Raw genomic sequence first — 22365 nt, 5'->3', positions numbered from 1 at the left:
GATCTAACCCTTGATAGAAGGTTTTCTGTGGGCAGAGGTCCTCCCTCATCCTTGGCTGGAGGAAGGGCAGGAGCAGGCACGCCCCAGGCCTTCCTCTTGTTCTGAGTTTGACTGTGATGAAGAGTGACTGGCCAGAATCCTAGGCACCTCCTTCCCCTAGCCCCCAGCTCCAAGGCCCTCCTGCTAGCTTGGATTATTTTTATTTGCTGGCTTTGGCTGTGGAAGGCAGAGAAGCAACCCTTGGGCTGAGGAGGCCGTGGGGACGCAGTCAAGGCTGCAGAAGGAAGTGAGAGCTAACACTGTCCAGCTCTACCCCTGCGTCTGCTCCAGCTCCATGAGCAGGAGGGGGTTTGGGCTGCTGGGCTCCCTGGCCAGCATACTGGGGATAAATGCCAGAAGCATGATATCACTGGCTTGGGAGGGCCCTTTCGCACTGCTGGGCCTGCCTGCCTCAGCCTTGAACAGCTGGGAGTTCCAAGAAAGTGGACGGAGACACCCTGAGGGATGGGATATGTATCTCCTGCTTGTGCCCCCGCTCCTCTCCCTGCACACGGCAGGAGTCCTCTGGCTGTGGGGAGGGGGCAGACCACCTTCTTGGGTTCTGTAGGAGGACTGATCATGGCACTTCCTGGCCCAAGCATTTTGAGGGCACCTACTGCGTTGAGAGGCATGGCAGTCTGTGAGAGACATGAAGTCAGGGCGATGTGCCCTCAAGTCACTCACATTTGGGTGGAGAATGAGGCGAGCCACCTACAGACATAGAACCGAATGGACAGTCCCAGGCTGAGGGTGGATGGTACAGAGCTGAAACCCCGGCTCCCTGAGCTAGATCTGCCTCTGTGGCCCGAGAAGTCCCTGGATGCTACCGGGAGGGGAGGGTGGCATTTGCCTCAGGAGCAGTTGACAGGAGAGTGTTGCCTCCTGGAGGCTGGCAGGAGAGGAAGCCCCACATCAGACCTTTGGAGGTTATAGACTGGGGATCTGGGTGAGCCTCTCCTTTTACCCTCACTCTGGCCTGGGGGACATGAGTGCTAGAAGTTTCTGAGCTTGTGGCAGAAGTGGCCCCAGGCCTGCCAACCCTCTAACTGGTGTGTCACTCTGGCACTTAATGCTCACTGGGGGCCGAGCCATGCCCCTTCGACTTCAGGGACCGTTTCTGAAGAAATAGTGAGCCCTCCGCCCCCATGGTAGCCCAGCCCCAGTGCGCAGGTGTTTGGGCCAGCACGGGCAATGGGGCAGCCCCTAAAATACCCGCCCAGGGATCGCACTTGCCAACGATTTTCTAGGCCCTGTAGAGTGGACGAGTGAAACACTTAGAACTGTTGTCAGAGCCAGGGCTCTGGAACCAGATTCCAGCTGGCCTGCAACTGTGGCTCTGACTTCCTGACTGCGCACCTCATTTCTGAAGAGCAGGTAATAAGGCCTCCCTCGCCGGCTTGTCCCAGCATAAAATACGACCATGCACAAGTGTCGTAGCTGTCACCAAGTGGGTGCTCAGTACATTATTACTACTGTTATCGTCATTTATCCTGGAAGCATAGGTCCCTGGGGGCCCCTGGGTTCTATACTTCAAGACTCCAAGCTTCTCAAGCTTCAAGATCTGGGAATCTTGTTAAAATGAAGATTCTGGGGGCACCTGGGTGGCTCAGTGGGTTAAGCCTCTGCCTTTGGCTCAGGTCCTGATCTCAGGGTTCTGGGATGGAGCCCCACATCAGGCTCTCTGCTCAGCGGGGAACCTGCTCCCTCCCCCCACCTGCCTCTCTGCTTACTTGTGATCTCTCTCTCTGTGTCAAATAAATAAAAAAAATCTTTAAAAAAACAAATGAAGATTCCGATTCTGCAGCTGTGAGGGTGGGGAGGGGAGAAGAGAGAGCTGAGATTCAGCGTTTCTTTTTTTTCTTTCCCCAAAGATTTTATTTATTTGACAGACCGAGAGAGAGGGAACACAAGCAGGGGGAGTGGGAGAGGGAGAAGCAGGCTTCCCGCCAAGCAGGGAGCCCAAGGCGGGGCTCAAACCCAGGACCCCAGGATCATGACCTGAGCCAAAGTCAGTGCCTGACCAACTGAGCCATCCAGGGGTGCCCCTCCATTGTTAATTATTAGTATTTTACAGTTCTTGTATGTTCCCTAGGTCCAGACACACCAGGAAATAAGATAGCGTGGTTCTTGTTCCCACTTGGCAGGGACAACAGAGAGATGAGAGCCATCACAGGACCGGGGAGGGGAGTACCTACAGGACACGCTGGATGGGGGCTTAGCCACACTGGGTTCTGTCTTGCCTGACCAGCTGCCAACTGTGTGGGGTTCTCCTTCTGTAGGTCTCGGCCTTCCCATCTGTGAAATGGATTGGAGGCTAAAGACCCTTATGGCACTATGATGCTGAATCTTCTATAGAATTCTAAGAGACCATCTGCTCCATTTCTTTCTTGGGTAGGGCTTGTGGTGGGGAAGAGGTGCCCATGGCTGTCGAAGTGGGGGCAGGAAAGGGTGTCTGTGAAGTTGGGTATTTCCAGCATAGTGCCTGGCAGGGAGGAGGGCCTTGCTTACATGACTGTGATTATCTTGCTGTCTGTCCCCTGCAGGGGGACCACCAGCTGGGTTAGGATTATTTGGGGGTCTGGGGTTCTGGAGTTTAAGTAGGCTGGGAGTTGGGATGCCAGAGGCCTGGACAGAAGGGGTGGTGGTGGTAAGTCGTAGCTGGGTGGAACCCACAGCCAGGGTGGAGATTTCCTGTCAAAACAGCCACTTATCCTGGCCCAAGAGCGCATTCCTTTACCCTAGGAGATAAGAAGGCCCTATTTTCCTCTCAGGGTTCCTTTGAGCCGCCCCGCTGCTTTGGACAGGCTGTTGGAGGCTCTGTGAGCTGGGGTCGCCAGGGCCTCTGTACACCCCTGGGTAGGGCCCCTGCGGAGGCAGCTCAGGCTCTTGGCTCCCCTCCCAGACTCCCTGCATCCCAGAGTGAGCTCCCACTCCAGCAGGGGCCATCAAGGGTTGAATCCTGTTGGGTCTCCTCTGCACTTTGCTTTCTTTACCTGGAGAATGCAGCTGTTCTGTAGGGCTGTTGTGAGCTAATACTACCTGACGGACTTGGAACAGTGACAGGCACAAAGCCTGGCTCTGTGTGTGTGGCAGTCCCTCCTATGATCCCAAGCTACCTCTTTGTTTCCTGGGCTCAGGGGAGCCTGACTTCCCATGCGAGTCAGGCCCTTTCCCGTTCTGGGGCATCTGATAGTTCTTTTCTCTGTAGGCATCTCCAGGCAAAAATCTTGTATCTCAACTTGCTGACCCCAAGGCCATTCTAAGAAAAGGTTCATTAAGCATTTGAAATAGAGTTCTGTCAGCAGCTGGAACAGTTTCTTGGGTATTAGACATCATTCTTCGTCAAGAAAAGGCTTGTCCTCACTTTCACAAGGGAGGAACCCTTTGCTCAGAAAGAACCTCTGAACTGTCCATCCTAGCTTGTAGGGGTTGGCAGAAGCCTCTCTGGTTACGGGAAACTTCCAGCCACCCCCTTCCAAGGGGGCCACCCTGACCGCCACCCCAACACACTCAGGCCCTTCATCCACCCGGGTTACCAAGTCCTGGGGGCTTTCCAGCTGTTCCAGCCAGCCTTTGTCCCTGAGGGTGGAGGCCTTCCCCAGGGGCCTGGAGGCTCCGGGCTGCTCCTCCCTGTGCCCTCTGGGCAGGCATAGCCCCACTTCAGACTTCCCTTCTGGCCACTGCTGGAATGCCCAGCCCACCCTCTGTGTATTTTCTCTCTGGGTGGGGGCCTGGGAGCTGGAAACCCTGCTCATATCCTCTCCCCACCCTCTCTTTGGGGGACCAAACTCCAAAGAGCCTGGAGCCAGAGACGAGGTTGTGGTGCAGGGCAAGCCACCAGCTGGCCGCCCAGAGCTCCTGTGGGGAAGGAAAACTGGGCCATGGGTGGGTGCCTCAGGAGTCTCTTCTAAAGCTATCATCATTTCCCTTCAGTCTTCTAGTCCATGGTCAGTACAGTCCGGCTCGATACAGCCTGACCGAGTTTGGGTTCAACACACTTCTATGCAGTCCCTATAACGGACCCAGATTGTTGTGACCCCATTCGGTGGGATAGCCCTGCAGACTGGGCTCGGTCCTCCGTGGGCTCCGGGCTGGACTCCGAGCTCCCAGTAGCTCAGTTGTTGAAATGGGTCAGTGCCTTCGACCTTGAAGGTTCATTATCGACTCAAATAGAGGGCACCCGACACTGTAATAACAGAAGACCTAGTGGCAGGCCTTGTAATTCATAATTGCTTGGTCACAGCATGTTAAGAAATGTGGCGACAAGCTCATTTCCCAGTTCACATGTGTGTCACAGCCACGGGGAAGGTAAAGGGTAGCAGCCAGGAGGGGAGTGGGGATTGGAGGTGCTGGGGTAGTGCTGACATGTTCTAGAAGCCAGTTTGGGATTTTATGTCTACTGCTGGAAATCAGTGGTGTCATTGGAGGCTGGGTGCTGAATGTTAAGAACGGGCTTCTAGCTGGGCCACTTTCAGAATTAGAAGGGCTCTAAAACGTCACCAGGTCCCCTGCACCTGCCTCATCACCTGGGGGCTCAATAGGGATGCAGAACCTGGGGCTCATCCCAGATTGACAGTCAGAATTTGCATTTCAAAAGGAAAAGGGACTCACCTTCAGTCCCCCCAGGAACCAGGGCACCCACCCCCGTACCTAGCCTCTTGTTCCTGACAACACCCTTTTTTCCCCCCCGAGATCTTCAGGATGCTCATGCCAGGAAGGGGCCCCATTCTCCACCCAAGGCAGGAGGACAAGAGTCTGGCTTCTCCCAAATCCATGCTCTCTGGGCCCAGGTCCACTGCTCCCATCCCCAAGCCCCTTTTCAGCTCCCAGGAGCTAACCGCACAGCCCAGAGGAGGAAAAACACCGCTGGCCAATGCAAACAGCCAGAGGTTTGTTTGGGGTGAGCTGCCCATCTTTGTCTGCCTTAGGCCATCTGTGGTCAGGCAGTGTGTGAGTAATGGGGGGGGGGCTGCTTGGGCAGGAGCTCCATGGGGGACTTAGTGACAGGATGGGCCCTGGACACTCTCTTCTTCTTCCTTTACAGTGACCTCTCTTGGTTAGGCCATTTCAGACCTGTTCCCTCCCTCAAGCTGCAGATCTGATCTCTGTCCCCAAGCCACAACATCCCAGAGTGGTCACAGCAGGGCAGACCCTCATGGCATTGCCCACCCGGGAGGACCCAAGGCAGGGCATGTGTGCTACACCATGTTTTGCCCTCCGGAGAGGCACCCCATTCATGATTCCCTTACTGCCCGCCCTACTGTACTTCCTCCTCCTCTGGGGAGCCTCAGCTCACTTCTCTCCTCTTGGCCTCATCCCCCCATCCCTCCCCCACTGCGTTGTTTTGGTGTGTGTCCCTTCCCAGAACCTCGGCCTCTCCTTTCCTTTTCCTTGCAGAGCTGCTCTTCCTGTGATCCCTCAGGCCCCAGTCCGCCCTCTGGGGCCCTCCCTGCCTTCCTCTCTCCCAGGCCCTTCCTCCGCTCTTTCTATTCCTGGTTGGACCAGCCTCTCCCATTGTCCATTCCCAGGAAAGGGCTGTCTCGCTGGTCCAGGGATGAGGGACCCGAGCCAAGAAGAAAGCCAGCGCCGGAAGCCCCTGCCCGCCCTGGTGCTCGGCTCCCAGTAAGGTGCCCCCACCCCAACCCTACTGCCTGTGTCATTTTTAGAAATCTCACTTTCTAAATTAGTCAGCAGTAGCAATCTGACACCCACATGTGGGGGCTGATGACTTCCCAACTGCCTCTTGTGACTTTGGCAGACCCCAGAGGTGGGGGTGGCGGGGGTGGGGAGCCACAGGTGCCACAGAGAGATTCCCAGCAGCGACCTGACCAGGGGGTTTGTCACAGCTGCTGACCAGAGCCGATTGCCTTTGGCCAGGGCAAGGTGGGTGGGGTCCTATGAGGACTCCCTGGGAGTGGACGGTGGACCCTATGGAACCAGGGCCTACCCGGGGGTACCCGGAGGTGCCATGTTACCTGGATTTGGGAAAGGAAGACCAGGCCTTTCTGCAGACAGACCTTCAAGTATCTTCCCTCTGCCTCTTCTTGCCTGGCTTTTGTCTTGATTTGTTTTCTCTCTCTTATGTCCCCCCACTCCACCCCCCCCCCCCGTCTGTGTTGTTTTTCCCAAAAGCACGTAGCTCAAATGGGGCCGCAGCATTTTCGGTAAATACAGAACCAGACGTTTGGGTCAAACCCAGATGTTCACATGTAGCGGGTGCAGGCACTGGGCCTCCCAGGCCTTTCAGGTTTGGAAGATGTCAGCTGAGAAGGCCCGGAATGGCTCCCTGTTGTACCAGCAGAGGAACTGAATGGTTCACAGGGGCCGAGACACAAGCATTAGGAACCTCTGGGGAAACAGCTGGGGATGAGTTATAGACAGACAGCATGGCGGGTGGAAGACTTTGAATTCAGACAGATGTGGAGGCCAGGCGAGGCTCTGCCTGCTCCGAGCTCTGCAAGCCTCCACCGGTCATACACCCCTAGATGCATGTGGCATTCCATGGTGAGGGGGGTCCCCTGTCAGCCTCCTGCAGAAGGAGGGTGGGGATGCTGTGAGCTCTGCGGATGTCTCCTGGGCTTGGTGAGGACCAGTGTTGCATGCCTTGGCAACCCCCCCCCCGCCCCCACTCCAGGGATGTCCCCAGAGGAGTTTGTTCCATAGGCCGCAGGCCTGCCCAGGACCAAGGCCGGACTCCTGTGTGGGGGAAGGCAGGACCAGGGACCAGGGGACGGTCTCCTGGAAGAGAAGCAGTTGCTGTAGCACAGGCAGGTCTGGCTGTGTACCTTGGACAAGATTCTCTACCTTCCTGAGCCGGGTGTCCTTCCCTCTGATCTTGCAGGGTAGTTCTGAGAATCAAGGATGACCTTGTAAGGGACTTAGTACTTGGGGACAGGCGCGAAAGAGGTGCTCAGTAAGGGGCCGCTTGTCATTGCGTTCAGAAGAGAGGTTGCCCTCTGATGGCCTGTACACAGAGAGACCCCTCATTGCCTGGCAGGGACTCAGTGTCATGCATTGTCGTGGGCTGTCTGTCCACTGCGAGGCCGGGCACAGGGGCAGCCGGGACAGGGGACGCCATCAGTGTGTGTGGGGCTGGCACAAGTCTCGGCTGCAGGGCAGCCCCTAGAGTGGGAGTCCTGACCCTCAGTTTATATGCCCCTTGGAGATGCTTCAGAGGCCTGGAACCCCCAAATGATGTGCAAAGTGTGCTGTCGGTGGGGACAGCCTTCATCAGATTCTCCAATGGGGCCATAACCGCAAAACTTAAGAGCTTTTGTCCTAGATGTCAACATGTCCAGCCTGAAGACCCACTGTGAGAGGCTATGGCAGGTGCCCTGGGTGCGCGCAGCTGAGCTCACCTCGTGCCTCAGCTAGCAAGTCTAAGCTGGTTAGGGACATCAGTGGGTGACCTGGGCATCCACCCTGCCGTAAGCTCAGGGTCAGCTGGGCCTGGTTTGGGGTGTGGGGAGAGACCAGAGCCCTGGAAGCTGGGGTGAGGACCAGTAAGTCCAGGCCTCACTGGGGGCTGGCTGAGGCCTGGGGACCTGAGGTGGCGGGGTTTTTAGGGAGTCATAAAGGGCCTGGGAAGGTAAGAGCAGAGGAAATAAGGAAGTCCACCATGCCGGCCTCCAGAGCTCCTTCTCATCCACTGGAAAGTGGCACACAGGAGGGGTGGGCCCTGAGGTCTGTCCCTGGCTGAGCAGGCTGGCCAAAAAGTCATCAAATGATCTCTGTAGGCCTTGAATTCCAGTAGGAGGGTGATCATTGCAGGGTCTTACCTCACAGCTTTATGCAGAAACCTTGGGCTCTGTCTCATGGAGACGTGGCTGTGGGGGCTTGCTCTCCCTCCATTTATTTTTGTCTTTTTCTTTTAGTTCTTATTTTATCTTTTATCTGCCCTATCTTGCTTATGTTTTTCTCATAAATCACTTAAATCATTTTGAGAAGCAGATAGAATATAGATGGAAAGAAAAAAATAAATAAAGGAAACTTCTTTACAGAAAAATGATCTAGAGAAGGTAGGCTTTCAGTCCTGGGATATTCTGTTTTTCGAAAAGACGTTATTTTGTGTTGGCGAGTCAGTTTTGCTTGTGAAAGATAATGTGGAAAATCTATAAAAGAGAAAAAAGGAGAAATTGCTCATAATTGCATTATATAGACATCCGTAGTTAGTATTTTAGTATGTTTCCTTCTTTCCTTACATGCATAAATTAAAACTTTTTTGGTATTTGTACTATAAATGGTGTCCAGTTTTCTTGCTTCAGGTGTATCATACATAACGTGGACAAATTTCTGTGGTACTAAAAACCCTTTCTAAATATTTAAAATACTTTAGTCCCCCAGAGTTAGAAATGTAGGCTCCCCATTTTACATCATTATAAATAAATCATTGACAATGTTTTTGCCCATGAAGTTCTTTTCAAAGTTGAAGTGATTTCCCTGAGAAAGATTCAGAAGCACACCAGAAGGAGAGGGCTGGCTCGGCAGCACGTCAGTGTGAGCGTGTGCTGGGCAATGTGTGGGGCTGCATTTGCAGAGAGAGGGGGGATGAGATAGGCCTCCTCTCAGGCCCCCGTGAGAGCCAAGTGACTTAGGTTGTCAGTCTGTGGATCCTGTTGGTGGGGTGGACGGAGAGAGAAGTCTTCCCAAGAACTCATCCATGGGACCTGGGTAAAGCCCCCGGGCCTGGTGACCAAACACCCACCTCTGTCAGAGCTGCTGTGGGGGCCGCTGAGGTCAGTGGGGCCCAGCGAAGCCTCCCCAGCGAGCCCATAGCCCTGCGAGCCCATAGCCCTGCGTTCGGATGTGCTCTTAGACCCACATATCATCCCAGCTTGGCCGAACTCTGCTCCAAGGCAGGCTGGGCTGGGTTTTCACCTCAGAAAGGCTAGTCAGTGGGGTCAGCCAGGGGATAAACTAAAGTTAACTCAGCCATTATTGCTTTTTTGTTAATGAGGGGAAGACCAGCTGCAAAGATGCCAAACCATTCAGAAATGTTGCCCAGGACTTGGAATTGAAGGTCTTAGGGCAAATTCCATGTTCGGGCAGAAGAAAGCAATTGACAGTGATTTTAAGTCCTGACCGGACTCCCCAGGGTATCTTGTGCTTCACTGAGCTTTCATTTTATTATTTTTTTACAAAATATTTTTCCTATTAAGTTATGAATCTTGGAAGTGCAAAAAGCGCTGGCAGTCTCCTTGGACTCAGGAGTGAGCAGGAGCTCTTTTGTGGATGGAAGCTCAGGGGGAAGCTAAGCCCCAAGGTAGGTGGAGGACAGTTGGGCAGGAAATTCTGTCACCACAGCTCTAGGGGTTGGCTGGAGTGATGGCCAAATGCCCATCCTATGTGGTTGTGGGGGTTTTGGGAAAGGGAGCAGGGTTGGCTTCTCTTAGACCATAGTTAACAGGAATAAACCAACTCCTTCTCAGAGATGGGATTCAAAAGCAGAGGCTGGATATCCTATCCTCGCTGTTCCCGAGCCTAAGAACACTTGACTTGGATCTTCAACTTCCACAGCCCACTAACATGTCCACAGATGCTTCAAAGTGACCTCCTTTGACAAAGAAGCAAAGTAGGCTTGAAACCACATGAAACATTTTATTGAAGTCAGGGTACAAATGTTTAAAACACTTTGAAGAAATCAGATCTGAGGTGTTCCTACTATAAGGTAGCCTATGAACAAGTCAAACGGAAAGCCTGGGTGCGGGGTGGGAAAGCATAGCCAAGATCTAAGGAAAAGATTCTTCTCAATGTGACCTGTATTAGCAACCAACCTCTTGTGTGCCAGGCACAACACTTGACTCTGGGGGACAGAGCTGCATAAGGCTGGACTTCTTGCCCCAAGGAGTCTAGCTGGGGAAAGATCGAATATGGCGAGTCACACATTACTGAGAGCCCTTGGAAGGGATTGATCCTGATTCAGGAGTTGAGGTAAAACCCAAAGGGAGTAGCATTTGAGATGGGCTTGGAAAGTGAGCATGGTGTTGATGCTAAACACGTGGGAGGGGGTCCGGAGGGTGCGAGGCACAGAGAGGGGCATGACTGATGTTCTCGGGGAGCACCATCTGCATGACCACTGGGTAGAGGAGAGCAAAGATGAACAGGAAGCAGCAGGCACGGTGCCCCTTGTCATGGGCTTTGATTCTCATCTTCAGGAATTTGGACTCTGTTCTGTGACTAAGAGGGACCCATGGAAAGGTTTTTGAACAGGGAAAGTTAGCTTAGTTTTTTAAATTAAAGGAAAATACGTAAATACATGCTCAATGAAAGATTTCAGCTATACTGAAATCTATCAAGAAGAAAGGAGAAAAGAAAGAAAAACAGAAAAAAAAACCAACAAAAAAAGAATAACTACTGTTCTCCTTCAAGTCATTTCATCTACGTGTCTCTAGAGAAATGGGTCCATGAAGTCAAGCTGAGAGTGGTAAGGACGATTCTGTCAGACTTCCTCCTCTGTCTTTCTCAATCTCTCTCTCACACGCATACCTCTATGTTATAACGTTTAAATTTACATAAGATGAGACTATATAGTCCAGGGAAGCCCGCATGCTCTATCTTATCCCTCGGCTCATTTTTTTAAACTTTTTTTTTTTTTTTTTTTTTTAGATTGTATTTGTTTATTTGGAGAGAAAGAGTTCTCACACATGTGCAGACTCCCCGCTGAGCAGGAAGCCTGATGTGGAGCTCAATCCCAGGACCCCGCCATCACCACCTGATCACTTGGCTCATTTGGCTCTGCTTTGTGTCATTTCAGAGCACGGTTTTGTGGGCTATTCCCCGGAACTGCTGTGGAACAACACTCTGCCAGATTACAGCCCCGGGGAGTCTTTCTTCAGTGTCTTCGGGGTGTTCTTCCCAGCGGCTACAGGTACAGTAATTTGGGTTCTTTCCCACTCCCACATGAGGGTACAGAAGCTTGGTTCCTGAAGCTCAGTATTTTAAGTGGCCTGCATGTGCTTCTCGGATGGGTTTCTATGTCTAACTTTAGAGATGGTCTTTGCTTTCACTAAAACCTCTTAACAGAATTTACTTGCTCATAATTGCTGAAGGCCTCCCTCCTTATTTCACCCTTTTTATGCTCCATACCTATGTACTGAAACCTGTAGGCCTAGCTAATAGAGACATATTTCTCTCAGGGCTGAACAGGATATATTCCTCAGTAGGACAAGCTCCCCCTTTCACCCCAGACTGAGGGCACATTTGTCCCCCAAACTCCCTTTGTCTCTACGCCAACTCATGTGTCTTCTCCCAGGGGACAGAGAAATGCTGTTGCCTTCTCACTACACTGGGTGTGGGTGAAACCAGGGTCCTGTGGGCAATGATGAATCTCCTTACCCCATCAGCCCCATTTTCTGGCTCTCCAGCTGCCAGGGAGGAGCGTTTCAAAGCTGAGGTCCCTCTAGGACTCTTGTCTTGGGCTCTGGGCCGGGGCCTGGAGGGTAGTGAGCTAACATGTTGACCAGATGATTGATGAGGAATCACCATTTACGAGTGACTGGGCTTGTCCCAGAGCACAGACTCAGACAAGCATTTTACTCTTAATCAGGCGGTGTTGATACCCTGGAGTGTGGCTGATTTTATCTCCTTTTCTGCCTCCCCTCCTCCCTCTGCCTGCCTACCTGTGGCTATTTCCTTGCTCATTATCCTCTCCTCAAGTGGGGTAGGGATAGACAAAGAGGAGAAGCTACTAGAACGTTGAAAATTTAAAAGGCTCTCTATGCTAAGTGTTGGCGAGATGTGGAGGAACTGGAACTCTCCTACACTACTGGTAGGAAAGTAAAATGGTACGACCATGTTGGAAAACAGTGGGATGATTTCTTAAATCGAAATTGAACAGCCTATGGCCATACTACCCTAAATGTGTCTGTTCTCGGAAGCTAAGCAGGGCCGTGCCAGATCAGTCTTTGGATGGGCGCCGCCTAGGAATACAAGGTGTGGTAGACTTAAAAGAAAAAAAATGAAACATACACCCAGCCATTCCACCCCACGTTATCTACAGCAGAGAAATGAAAACATGTGTTTGTTTTATAGACTTGTGCATGAATGTTCAAAGCAGCTTAATCTGTAATAGTCTCAAACCAGAAACAACTCAACTATTCGTCAACAGGCGAATAGATAAATTATGACATAGCCGTGCCATATAGAACTACTCGACAATAAAAAGGAATGAGTCATTGATCCTGCAACAATACAGATGGTCATGAAATAATGATGTTTCATGAAAGACGTCAGACAAAAGTAGAGAACACTTTTTAAAACATAAAACTATGTAAAACTCCAGTTATATAAAATTCTAGAAAATGCAAACTCTGGTAACAGAAAGTGGATTTGTGGATGGGGAACTAGGGAAGAGGGGGCAGGCGGGAGGGACAAGGTAATTTGGGGGCAGGAAACTCTATTCCTGATAATGGTGGTGGGTTCATGGGTATATTGATATGTGAAAACTTCCCAGATTCTTACAGTTGAAAAACACGTGTCACGTATCGCTTGACGGTTGCACCTCATTAAGGCTGTACAAGTAAGAAGATGAACAGTGTCAGTCACCTTCGATCAGCTTTCCCAAATCCCGCTCCTGCCTCTAGCCGTGGCGCATTTTCACTCCTCTTCACTGCCAAACCCCGGGGCTTTGTCTGTGCTCCTGTCTCCATTTCCTGTCTCTTGTCCAGCTTGTCCACTCTCTTCTTTTGGAATTCCAAACCTGCCTCACCGCTGAGATGGCCCTGTCCAGTCTTCAGTGGCTGCCACACTACTCGGTTCAGTGAGCGTCTCTAATTTCTCAGGGTCTTCAGATGGCCAACTTCCACTTCCTCCTTTTCTCATGCCTTCCATGATGCAGCGCCCTCCTTGTCCGCCTCCTGGCCCTCTGACTTGCCTTCATAAATACGTCCTCTTCCTTCTACCCAGTAAAGGTGGGGGTTTTTCAGTCTATGCCCCTGCCCTCTTCTCTTCTTCCTCTCCTATTTTCTTTAGAATCCCCCCCATGCCTACTGTCCAGTGGCCACTCACAAGGCTGATGATGCCCAGACTCGCACCCAGCCCAGACTCCCGTAAGCTTCCATGACATCCTCTCTTGGGCATCTCAGACTCAACATGTTCAGAACCAAGCCCATCCCACCCATCCTCCTACTGGTTCTTCCCTTTTACTCCTGATCTCAGGGCAATGTGCTCCAGACAGTTGCTCCTGCCAGTAATGGAGACTTATTCATGATAACGTCCTCTTTCTTACCAGTACCCTCCAAGTCCTGTCAATTTTTCCCCCTAAAGGAGGTTCTATACTTCCTGCTTTTCTCCACCTCTGCTGCTGACCACTCGGGTCCGAACCTTCTCTCTTGCTGGCCACAGAGGAGAGTTTGAGCCAGGCCTCAGGTACAGCAGGTCGATTCTTGGTCCACAAATACAGATATGCCAGGAGTAGCGCTTCCCTTTCATTCTTCTGAAATGCAAAGGGTCAGTCTCGGACTCCAAACCTTCATTCTGCCAGGATGACTGAAAACTGATGTCAGTCATTCATCATGCCTCCACCAGGCCCTGGCATTTTGTTCCTGGGTCTTAGGGCCTTACCAAATCCCAAGGCATGTCTGGCTTTTCAGCATTGTACCGGGAGCCAGACCCTCTTACTGTCCTGTTTGCACATCCCTTCAGGTACATGCTCTGTGCAGTTTCTAAGCCATTTTTGAGAACCAGAAATCTGAACCTGGGAGCCCCGTGCTTAGAGCCTATGCATTTCCCAGCCTTCCTTTCTAGGGTCTTCTGGGGTCCCCACTAGTGCTAGCAAGGAGTGGGCCCCAGGTCTACACTGCTCTAGATCCTATGTGACTTTCTCTCCCTGCCTCCAGCTCCAGGGACAATTTTCTCTTACAATATGGTGGACACTCCCGTCCAGGGCCATCATTATGGGCACGAGCCTGTGCATTCACGCTGGGTCCCAAGCTCAGAAGGGCCCCACGCTTGGTTTAATGGTTTGTGGTTGCTAAAATTCTTCGTAATTTTTGAACAAGGGGTCTTGTATTTTTATTCACACCAGACCCAGCAAACCATGTACCAAAGTCTCTTCTTGTCCCCACCCTCATGCTTTCCCCACCCATTTTGCGGCTTCTTCTCTACCTCCTTGATTCTCTAAAATCTCCCAAGGGCTCAGGCTTTTGAGAAACAGACCCCAAAACAGAGCGCTGGCAAATTCGGCTTCCTCCTGCCACAGATCTCCCTCAAGGCAATACAGTATAGGTCAACTCCTCTTGAACGGACAGAAAAGGCAAGGGGGGAAAACAAATACAGGGAACTTTTTAAAAAGTTAACATTTGAAAATATTGTCCTGCCCTCCCTCCCCCACACAGGCAGAACACACATTCAAGAGGCTTCCTGGCTGAGCGTTTCCTCAGACCTGGCCATGAGTCCTAAGGCCAGGTCAAGAAACTCCAGGCCCAGAGGTCAGGGGCAGTCACACCTGAGGGGGGCTGTAGGCCTTCTTGGCTGGCAGCACCCCAGAGGGCACTCCGGGGAGGTTGTGTCAGTAATGTGACCCTGCTGGGCTCCCTCCACAATGCTCCATGGTGCCCCTCCTTGGCCTCTCCAAGCCCAGTGTCTTAGAGAGAGAGGGGATGCCTGGTTTGAGAGGGGGCAGAGAATGGCGGGCCCCCCTTCAGTATTTTTCCCTCCAGCAAGAAATGAGCAGCCTGGGGTTTGAAGAGCCATATAGTAGCCCCGAGTCTGAGCAGTACTAACATCTGAGAGAAGTTTGTTCAGCAAACTTTTTGTCTTTTTCACCCGTATTCATTTTTCATCGTGATACTAAAACCTACATCACCTGCACTAGAAATGCTGATATGCTCCCCGGACCAGAGAAGGGTGTGTTTGTCCTTCCTTGGAGACAGATTGCTACTTAAGACTATTAGTCAAGTTTTATATTCTGTAGCTTAAATTATGAAAATCCTATTTTGTAAAATTCCAAATATAAAATTATAATATTGAAGAAACTATCTACACAAGCTTTTTTTTTTTTAGCCCCACCCTTCTTAGGAGATATGCTTCCTGGTCCTCCCACTGCCCCTTGGCCCAACCAGGCTGAGAATCACCGATCCTTTCTATGACCAGCGGGGAAAGGAGGAGCACAGAGAGACTTATGAAGTATTGCTAAAGGTCACCCAGCTAATTAGTGACCGGGGTTGGGCCACCATTCTGCTATGGAGCATTGCCTCCCTGACTCTCTCTCTCTCTGTTTGCGAGGGACCCCAGTGTAAACATGGTAGGCAGGACGAACAATTTGTACCACTTGGCTTTCCCCTGGCAGATGTTCTGTTAAGCGATAAAAAGCATGGATGATTGGCAGTTTCCATGGTGATGGATTTGCCAAGGATTAGTTCTGAGTGAGTCATGGCTGGGGCTCCCTCCAACGCCGTCTCTTCTGAAACAAGAGAACGTCCAGGCTGTGGAGAGGGGAGCAGAGTTCGGAAGAACAAACACAAGTGCCCCCCTCCACTCTGTGTCCCCATCTCCAGTCAGAGACATCTGACTTCAGTTACCTCAGGTATTTTATCTCAAGGGTAGGACACTTCCTATAAGGAGCAGCCAAAAACTAGGTTCCAGTGGCTTCTCTGGATTTATGAGACCTGTCCTTCTGTCCTTCTCCCTCCAGTCCACCACACCCTGGGGCCTTGGAGTAGATTCTGCGTTTGCTTTGTTTCTTGAAGTACTTTCCTTCTCCAAGCTACACTTGCCTGAAATAGCCCAACTTGCCTGAAAAAGCAACATCCGTGCCCATAGGATTCTCTCTCTCCCTCTCTGTTTCTCTGTCTGTCTCTGTCTCTGTCTCTGTCACACACACACACACACACACACACACACACACACACACGGCCACTACAGGGATCAGGGACCACAATACGGCAAAGAACTAGGAGAAGGAAATTCACTGAGAATGGGGTCCCCAGGTTTAAGGAAGAGAGAGCCTCAGGTAGGGGCAAGCTGAAGTTGGGGCTCATCCCATGGCATTCTCATGAGCAGGAACAAGAGAAAAAGTGTTATGATTATTACACGCATTTATTTTTATAGTTCTAGTTATAGAATTAACAGAATTTTATCAAAATTATTATGAGTATCTACACTAATAATTAACATTATAGCAGTCTGCTAGGCCTGGCACTGTGGTGAGTGCTTTGCGCTCTGTCCCTCACGTAGCCCTCACCACTCAGCCCCACTGCTCCCATTAGGGGCAGACTTAGCATTGACAGCCATGAAGCCCAGGCTTCGGGGTCCCTCCCTTGTGTGAGCTCCTGTTAAGGCCCTGTTCTTAATTTCATATTCATAAGTCTATATTGTTTTTAAAGTTTCAGACCCCAGAGAACCTGGATCCTTCCATGGGTTCGGTTATTATTCCATTTTACAGATGAGGGGACAACACAGAGAGGTCAGCAGGCCAGGAAGTGGTGGACCCCACTGCTTCTCACCTCCTTCGGAGAGGATGCTGGAAGGGAGAATGCCCACGCGTGTGGAGCTGCACCCCCCGCCCCCAACCCTGAAGCCAGCAAGGCTTGCTTGAATCCTGGTGTTTAAGTGTTCCATTATATGACAGCGAGTATCTCAGCAGAGTCTCTAAGGCATGAGGGCTGCGGGGGGTGGGGGGTGGTGCGCTGACAAGTTCTGCCTCCAAGAACAGAGCCAAGAGGAGATGAAAGATTACTGTAGGAGCAGCTTAACAGACCAGCCCATCAGCCAGGTGTGTGGAAGGAGTGGGTTTGGGAATCAGATGGAAGGTAAGAGGACGGTCAGCCTCCTTAAGGAACCCGAGGGATTTCCGAATGAGGAGGGGAGCCCGTCTCTCCCCAGTGGACATTTATTTAGCACCTACTAGGTGCGGGGCACTGTTCATCCCAACTTCACAACAGTCCTGCCAGGTAGAGAGTCCAGTCCCCGTTTGCAGACGAGGAGCCCGAGGCTCAGGGCCGCGCAGCCTCCAAACCGCAGCCGACTGCTCCCTTTGGCACAAAAGGCAGCGGACAGGTTGTGGGAACTTCGGAGCAGGGATAGTCTGCCTTCATGATAAAGAGAAAGCATAAACTCAGGAACTTCAAAGAAGAAATAAAATAGACAGTGGAGAAACAATTAAGCTAGAGCTGGAGGAGAAAATTAAAGGTTTCTAAGGACACAGATGTAGATTGAAAAACTCCCAGGAGGATGCTTGGGAGTTCCTTGAGAAAGAGTGAGGAAGTAGTCCTTTAATGAACAACAAACAGAGACCAGAAAAGGCTAGAAAAACTATTAGGCTTTTTTACCCCCTCACTAGTTCTCACTTTCAGCAACAAAGAAGAATATAGGGTAGGAAGTGGGGTTGTGATGACAGGCAGCAGGTGAAGGCTTTGATCTGTGAGCACTGGGGTGGGCTGGGGGCAGAAGGCATGGCCGCAGTCTCGCAAATGTTGTAAGCAAGCTTATTTGACGTTTATACGGGTTCTTAACCGTGGGTGTATTGTTGAGATGTAGAGGAGATGAGTTTCTCTCTTGGCCATCTATGCCCATTGTTAGGTCAGACCTTGGCGACGCGGCACCCAGCCCAAGGCCTTTCTTCACCTGGTGGCCCCTACCCAAACCAGAGGCACAGTGTCAGTGCCCAGGAGACTATGGGTGTCGCCAGAAGTTTGTCCTCATAAACCCGAGCTGGCAAGGTGATGGCCAACACCATGTTACACATTTGTAAAAGCTGAGACAGTGAGCGCATGCTGAAAGGCAGCAGAACTAGGCTGGAAGACAAAGCCAGAAGACTTAACCATATGAAGGGTGCTGTGAAGTCACGTGGTAACAAAGCACAGACTATATTGTCATCCTGATGCAGAGAGAAATGTGGTTTCGGGTAAAGCAATTAACTGTTTCCCGGAACGGGCAGTTTAAGACCTATGAGGAGGGGAAACACCCTGGACAGGCACAGACTAGTGAGTGGTTTGGAACTGGTGATGAAAGAACCCGTGGGTAAACCAGTGGGTAGTGCTGATCAAAACTGCAAATTCAACCTTCTCCGGGTGAGGGGCGGGGAGGTAACCCCAAATGAATCATATAGTTACTCTGTTACAAAAAGGAAATCCAAGAAAAGTATGGGTGGTAGAAACCAGGAGACTGATGTAGCGGAAAGAACACTGATTTGAGATCAGGAGACTGGAAGATAGCGCTGCCATTGGTGCAAAACTTGGGCAAAATTCCATCTTTGGGCCTCATTTTCCTCATCTGTAAAATAAGAGGTAGGAGTGGATGACTCTAAGACACCTACCAGCTTTAAGAATTGTTATTCTAAGTAGCCATTTTAAGCGATTTTAGAAAGCCTCCCAAGAAAAGCGTAAAGACTAATAGTAATTATAAAATGGACACAGAGTTTCCCACACTGCGTTCCCTTGAATACTAGTAATGCATAAATTTTTCCTTTAAAAAAAGTATAATATTGTTAAATAAGTTTTGGGAAACGCTGTGTGTTATATTTCTTAGAGGTGGACAATGAAATTAGCATATCGTAGGCACTGTTAAGTCCAGCAGTAAAGACCTCTCTACTCTTGTTTAATCAAGATTTTCCCAAGCTTTTTTTTTTTTTTAAATATCCATGAAACATCCGGATATTAGTGTCCTGGTAAATAGTATTTGTTCTGCTACACACACCCTAAATCCGGCTTTAAAATTAACGATAACATCTTAAAATGGCACCAGAAGCAGATGGAAAGCCAAACTAGAGAATCTCCATAATACTTGACAAGCGTATCTAAAAAACTACTAAATCAAAATAATTTTTCTGGATCCAACTGACAAGCAATTCATTTCTAATTCACCAAAACTGGAGATCATCTGCTCAGGAATCGTGTAATCACACATGGGCGAAATTCTGGAAGCGACAGCCTCAGTGTGCGAGCCAATCTAACAGGTGTGCCCAGATCGCCCACGTCAACCGGCCCACGGTAGCCTAGCAGGAACGACCCGCCTAGCGGGCATTTCCCTGGCTTCGGTGCATTATGTCGGTGGTACTGACTACCTACCTTCTGGCTTCTCTGTTTGGTCAGAGAACAGAGCCAACAGAGCCAACTTCCTGGCTATTTGGGTCTGGCCCATTCCACGTGTGTTGTCTCTGCTCCCACTGACCAGGAGCCCTGTGCCCCCCACACCAGGCAGGCTAGCAGGCCCTGTAATCAAAGGTTGGGTCGCTGACAGTGTGATTCGTGGGAGAAGAAAGGGCTTTTGTTACGAAGGCAGAACCTGTTTGGAAGCAGGAAGCAGTTAGGATTAATCAATCACTTTCCTAGACAGAGCGTGTATACATACCAGGGGAGCTCTTGTGGGTCTTTGTAAATGATCTGATGGAAGGTACACAAATGATGTGACAAACTATAGGAGGTACTAAAATGGCAAAGAATCATTAGCGAGTATGTAATCTCATGATGCTGAATGAATGGGCATAAAATCACTAGGGGCGGGGGCAGCGGGGGATGTCTGTGGGCAGAAGGAGGCCGCTGTCGATGGTGGGAAGGAATGTGACCAGCCACGTGAGGTACCAGTAAATGTGATGACAGGTGGGAACCCTTGCAGGGGGTCAGAATTCAGGAGGTCCAGGAAGGGCTGCTGTTAGTGGATGAAGTTAGTGGGGTCTGGGAGTCAGGTGAGTGTGGAGATTTGACCAGGGATGCCCTTGGCACCAGATTGCTCTGGGAGCAAGTGGTGAAGCCCTAGCCTTTGAACAGCGCCTCAGTGACAGGATCCAGTCCCAGGAACACTGGCCAGAGTGAGGCAGGTCCTGGGCATCCTTTTGTGATTTAAATAAAATCTGCATCTGACAAAAAAAGAAAATCCTACAGAAATGCTTATGATAGAAAGTGGTGGTCTCCCACCTCACCCATCACCACCCCCGATACCCTTCCATCCGGGCAACGGCTTTTAATCATTTTCAGCACTTTGGGAGCTAGCTGTGTATTACCAAGCAGGAAGCTTGAACCTATAACTTGTTTAATGAAAGACATAAACTATTGACTGCATGTTAGGAAATAGAGTTCACCTTACTTACATGCTCCTCCATCCACTTCCTAATTTTTGATAGTTACATTGCTTTTTGTTGTTGTTGTTACCCTTTTAATTTTAAATAATATTCTTTTTTTAAGATTTTATTTATTTATCTGACAGACAGAGATCATAAGCAGACAGAGAATCAGGCAGAGAGAGAGGAGGAAGCAGGCTCCCTGCTGAGCAGAGAGCCCAATGTGGGGCTCGATCCAAGGACCCTGGGATCACGATCTGAGCCAAAGGCAGAGGCTTTAACCCACTGAGCCACCCAGGCACCCCAAATTTTAAATAACATTCTTAAATCTCTGTTATTTTATCAGTTTTGGGCTGCATCCCTTCACTCTTATTGGTGTGGGAAATTGAAATACAGTGTTATGTAAGATTAATGTATTAGAGTCATATTTATTTTATGTGTAAAATATTTTTATAGGGAATCTTCAGTTATCTTAAGGGAATTCCTAATTGGAGGTAATCTACATGATCCTATTATATTTGAATTTTTAGAACAGTATCAGGGAAGCCATAACAAGTTGACAATTAGCAGGTGACTAGGCAAAATCCCATAAAAACTGTAGTCTACAACTTTAAGTGAACAAACAGTTTCTCTCACACACACACACACACACACACACTTACTTAAATGTATTAAAGTGTTTTTTTTTAAAGATACATGAATGAGGATTTCATTTTCTTTTTTCTTTTTTTTTTTTTAAGATTTTATTTATTTATTTGACAGAGATTTCAAGTAGGCAGAGAGAGAGGAGGAAGCAGGCTCCCTGCTGAGCAGAGAACCCAATGCGGGGCTTGATCCCAGGACCCTGGGATGATGACCTGAGCCGAAGGCAGAGGCTTTAACCCACTGGGCCACCCAGGCGCCCCTATATTAAAGTTTTTTAAGTTTATAAGTCAACAATCTTTGTAACTTCAAGGACAGACTGCTCAGTATTCTTGGAAATTTCTTTGCTCTTTCTAGCAAACACTTCAATATTCTCCTTTACAATAATAAGATAGAATAAGTTTAGAATTACCTTAAAACTTATTGCAACTAGTATATATTCACTAACCTTTCCTTTATCTACCTCCCAAATGTAATGACTAGCTTGAAAGGCATTATTAGAATCATCTTTCAAGTTTTCTTCTTAAACTAATTGGAGCTTGTAACAGCCAACCCAGACCTGAGTACAAGAGCATGGGACTAATATTTTTGTTTTTCAGCACTACTACAATGAAGATATTAGTGCTTCCTACTATTAGGAATATGCTTACTTACTTACTTACTTACTTACTTACTTACTTAATAATGCTTACTACATTCCTTCTACTTCCAATTCTTCTTCTTCTTCTTTTATTTATTTATTTATTTGGTATTGGTTCCTAGTATCAGTTAGCTACACCTTAACCTCTATGTTGTTGAGGTAGATAATATTCATATTCTATTTTGTAACTAGAGTTATGTCCTCTGTGCTTTGTCTATAAGTCAATTTTTAGAAGCTAAAAAAATACAGTAAACATATACATAGTTATGACGGGTAGCTGTCATTCAGTGAAGAGTGAAATAGTAGCTAGAATTCTGTTTCTTTTGCTGTGAATCTGATGTGGTCCTTGTGGCATTATGGGAGAATATTCCTAATATCATGGCCAAACGGGTTACTTTTTCTTATATTCCATTAGTTATGTAAAATCATACCATGACATTTTAGTTTGAGTCATATTTAGACGTTGACTTTCTTGTTCATTTTTCCTGGAGTTTCAAGAAACTTTGTTTTCTCTTGTTGCCAAAATATGTAGTTTAGCATGTCCTTAAAAATCATTCAGTTTGTTAATCATACTGTTCATTGGGTTGAATCCAATTCCTATCCAGAGGCATACCTCCTGGGGCCTCCAGCCTTCTGCTTCAGTCCCTGCTGGTTTCTACCCAGTAACAATGGTGGTTTGGGAACTTTACTTCATCCCTGAGTCATCACCACTCTCATGTTTTCTTCCCTCATTTTCCTGGAGTGCATGCTTTAGTATCTTCCTCAGAAATCATATGTGGGAGGTAAATTTTTTGAGCCCTTGTCTATGTAACTTTGCTTTCACTTACTGGATAATCTGGCTAAAATTCTAGTTTCAAAATAATTTTTTCTCAGAATTTTAAAATCAGTACTCTATCCTAGCATTCAGTTTTGCCAAGGACAAATCTAAGTTTTGTTCTGTTATGTGCTCAGTTTTTTACCTTTGGAAATATTTAGGATTTTTCCTGAAATTGTACAATGTTACATTTAAGTATGGACATCTTAAATTTTGTTCTTTGTGCTGTCTGTGCTG

General features: G+C 49.1%; 1 protein-coding gene across 1 annotated transcript in view; it reads left to right on the top strand.

The window, feature by feature from the left end:
* SLC12A8 (solute carrier family 12 member 8) overlaps window positions 1-22365 on the top strand; it is a 138603-nt gene that overhangs the window by 67532 nt on the left and 48706 nt on the right. Inside the window, 1 exon segment of the mRNA XM_046003791.1 lies at window positions 10793-10906. Coding sequence (XP_045859747.1) covers window positions 10793-10906 — 114 coding nt within the window.

Source organism: Meles meles, chromosome 4 (assembly GCF_922984935.1).
Source record: "Meles meles chromosome 4, mMelMel3.1 paternal haplotype, whole genome shotgun sequence".
In the NCBI taxonomy this organism is placed as follows: Eukaryota; Metazoa; Chordata; class Mammalia; order Carnivora; family Mustelidae; genus Meles; species Meles meles.
The sequence above is the reverse complement of the archived record's forward strand: the minus strand, read 5'-3'. Positions and strand labels throughout refer to the sequence as shown.